The 3,006-nt window shown below is 38.0% G+C and overlaps 1 protein-coding gene across 1 annotated transcript; it reads right to left on the bottom strand.

Annotated features, from left to right (window-relative positions):
- Positions 1-333: 333 nt before the first annotated feature.
- On the bottom strand, positions 334-2,285 carry nudt7 (nudix (nucleoside diphosphate linked moiety X)-type motif 7). The gene is made up of 3 exons (XM_058767811.1): positions 1,929-2,285; positions 1,680-1,838; positions 334-792 (listed from the first exon to the last, which is right to left on the bottom strand). The coding sequence occupies exons 1-3, from the start codon at positions 2,085-2,087 to the stop codon at positions 442-444; spliced, it is 669 nt and encodes a 222-aa protein (XP_058623794.1). The 5' UTR covers positions 2,088-2,285; the 3' UTR covers positions 334-441.
- Positions 2,286-3,006: the final 721 nt, after the last annotated feature.

Genomic DNA, 3,006 nt, shown 5'->3' on the forward strand with positions numbered 1-3,006 from the left:
TACTTACTGTATGTGCTATTGCCCTACACCAACCCTACACCTAAACCTACCCCTTACAGGAGACTGTGCATTTCAACTTTCCCCAAAAAAACTCACTCTGAGTGATTTATAAGCATTTTGAAAAGTGGGGACATGGGTCAATGTCCTGAGATGTCACCTTCACCTTGTAATACCTGTCATACCTTTGTCATTATACAAATCTATGTCCTGACTTTTCACAAAAGCACACACACACACACACACACACACACATCTGTGTAATGCTGTTGTAATAACTCCTATCAGAAAATACAAATGACATCCTCATTGTTAATTATAAAAAAAATTGTCAAATTTTTATTTACATGAAGAATATCCAATCTACGCTCTAGTAACTTTACAGTTCAATTACAGTAAATAATTTCCCCTAGTATGATCAATAACACTGAATCTGTAGCATCTTCATAATTTGCTTAATCTGCGATTCAGCATGTCTTTAAACCCAGAAGCTGGATCGTCCAAGTTAAAGCCAACCTCAAACTCGGGCTTCTTTCCGAGGGCCAGCACAGCGACGGTTATGGCCAGAGCGGCGGTCAGGCCCCAGATCTGATGGATGTGCCCAGTGCTGGGGTCAGTGTACATGAAGCTGTGGGTCGGGCCGAAGACGCTGGGCACAGGATAACCGGAGTGATCCGCCGCTTTAGTGAAAAACTCCAGAGGAAGAGTGAACACCTCGCTCACCTCGTCTGTGTTGGGACGGGCTTCGAAGGAGTCCTCGATGAAAGCCACAACCGGAGTGATCAGAAGACCGGCCTGTGCAAACCACCTGAGCCGTTATAACTGGCCAAAGCACACAATTCATATTGTATCCTGGCTCACTAAAGTCTTATTTAGTGGTTACGTGCATTTTACTAAAATGATTATATATATATATATATATATACAAAATGCATATTTTTTATTGCAATAATTTCATTAAATATTACAAATATATTCAAATAAAAATATATATTATAATCAATATGTGCTATAATATATTTTTTTTAAATATAAGACACCACCAAATAAGAATGTATTGAGCTATACAGTGATATTAATAATGCATGTGTGAAATGTATAATAATGAAATGACAATAATGACAGTACTTTGATAATGTTTTGTAAAGAAGTCTCTTATGCTTACAAAGGCTGCATTTTTTTAAATCAAATATACAGTAGAAACAGTAATAATGTAAAATATTACAATTTCAAATATCTGCTATCTATGCAAACATATTTTAAATATAATTTATTCCTGAGTTTTCAGCATTACAAATTACTTTTCTGTCACTTTTCATCAATTTAATGTGTCTGCTTTATAGTTTTTTAAAAACAAATTGTAGTGACTCCAAATTTTTGAATGGTATTGTATATAACAATATTAAAATTATTTATTAAAATGCATGCATGCACCAGAAATAAGCGTGTATGTAGTGTTCTATATAATTAATATTTTAATTATAAGTTATTTTATTTATATTTAATGATATAATTATTTTATGTTATATATATATATATATATATATATATATATATATATATATATATATATATACACACACACACACACACACATATATACATATATATATATATATGCAGTATAAATGTAGATATAACTGTAGTAGTAGTAGTATATTAAGAAGAAAGCGTCAGTGGACCTTGTTTAGGACGGGGAAGAGTTTGCAGATGACCTGCACTGCGTCCGGATGAAGCCCGATCTCCTCCTCCGCTTCCCTCAGCGCGGTGTGAACCTCATCTCGGTCACCGGACTCACGCTTTCCTCCCGGGAAACACACTTCTCCCGCGTGCTGCTTCAGCTGCCAAAACATCCACAAGCTCTCAATACATGTGCATACTATACAGTTTACATCAAGACAGCAGGACGAGCTCAGTCTGGGGTTCCTCACGTGAAAGGAGCGCACGGTGAGCAGCAGCCGCAGCTGTCCGTCTCTCAGCAGCAGCGGGATCAGCACCGAGGCTGCGGGAAGCGCCGCCGGTAAACGGAGGAACTCCTCGCCGCTGTCGTGCTTCTTTAGTGCCGCGACAGTTTTCTCCTTCAGGTCCATCGCGGCGGATGTGAGCTCCTGCCAGGACACTCTCACAATGCTCTGTGAGGACGCTTCCGCTTTTCTCAGCGCTTCCCATAATGCTCCTCTGGGCTCTGCTCCGGTTCATTGTGTGAAAACACTTCTGGATAAACACACATCTGAACACAGAAATAGAACAAGCAGTTACAGCAGTTACAAGTTGACGTTAACAGTAGGGGCGGGGCTAAGCGGCTCGGAAGCTCTCTCTTATTGGCCAGAGATGTTCGTGCCATGACACTATTACTTTTGTTCACCCAATTACATTCTTTTATTCTGTCTGACATACACACTCAACAAATATAGCTGTAAGCAGCGATCATCAGGGTTCAAGCGCTTTTAGGTATTTATGAAAAAAGACATTACATATCATTTAGCAAGCCTGTAGCAACCTAAATCAATGATTTTTAATTAATTAATCAATTTTTTAAAAAGCATTTTTGGCAAAGCTAATTTTCCATTGAGGTCATATGTGGTCCGATCGCCATAAAACTTTGCAAGCTTGTTTATAATTGCATATTCACCTCGTTTTGCAAAGTTTTGAGTTTTCATTTAGGCTTTATAGGTTTTCTTCTACTTTCTTATAAGTAGATCTTCTTAATCATTTAACAAATTATTTGACTGACAGCAGTAGTTTCTAGACAAAAGTTGTTCAAAATGAGGAGGTCTATCATATGATACGAATATCACGTGTATGTGTGAAAAACCATGCAATATACAATTGTACGCATTGTGAAATGCGATATATACCTTTAGGGCCATGAGCCAAACAGGCCCACCAAGTTTCGTTCGGATCGGCCTCCGTTAACCTTCTCAAATAAGTTAATTGGCCAATGGCAGCCATGTTTTTTTTTAATTATTTGCGAATGTCCTTATAGACACTTTTTGGACTAAGACCGTG

This window comes from Onychostoma macrolepis, chromosome 25 (assembly GCF_012432095.1).
Source record: "Onychostoma macrolepis isolate SWU-2019 chromosome 25, ASM1243209v1, whole genome shotgun sequence".
In the NCBI taxonomy this organism is placed as follows: Eukaryota; Metazoa; Chordata; class Actinopteri; order Cypriniformes; family Cyprinidae; genus Onychostoma; species Onychostoma macrolepis.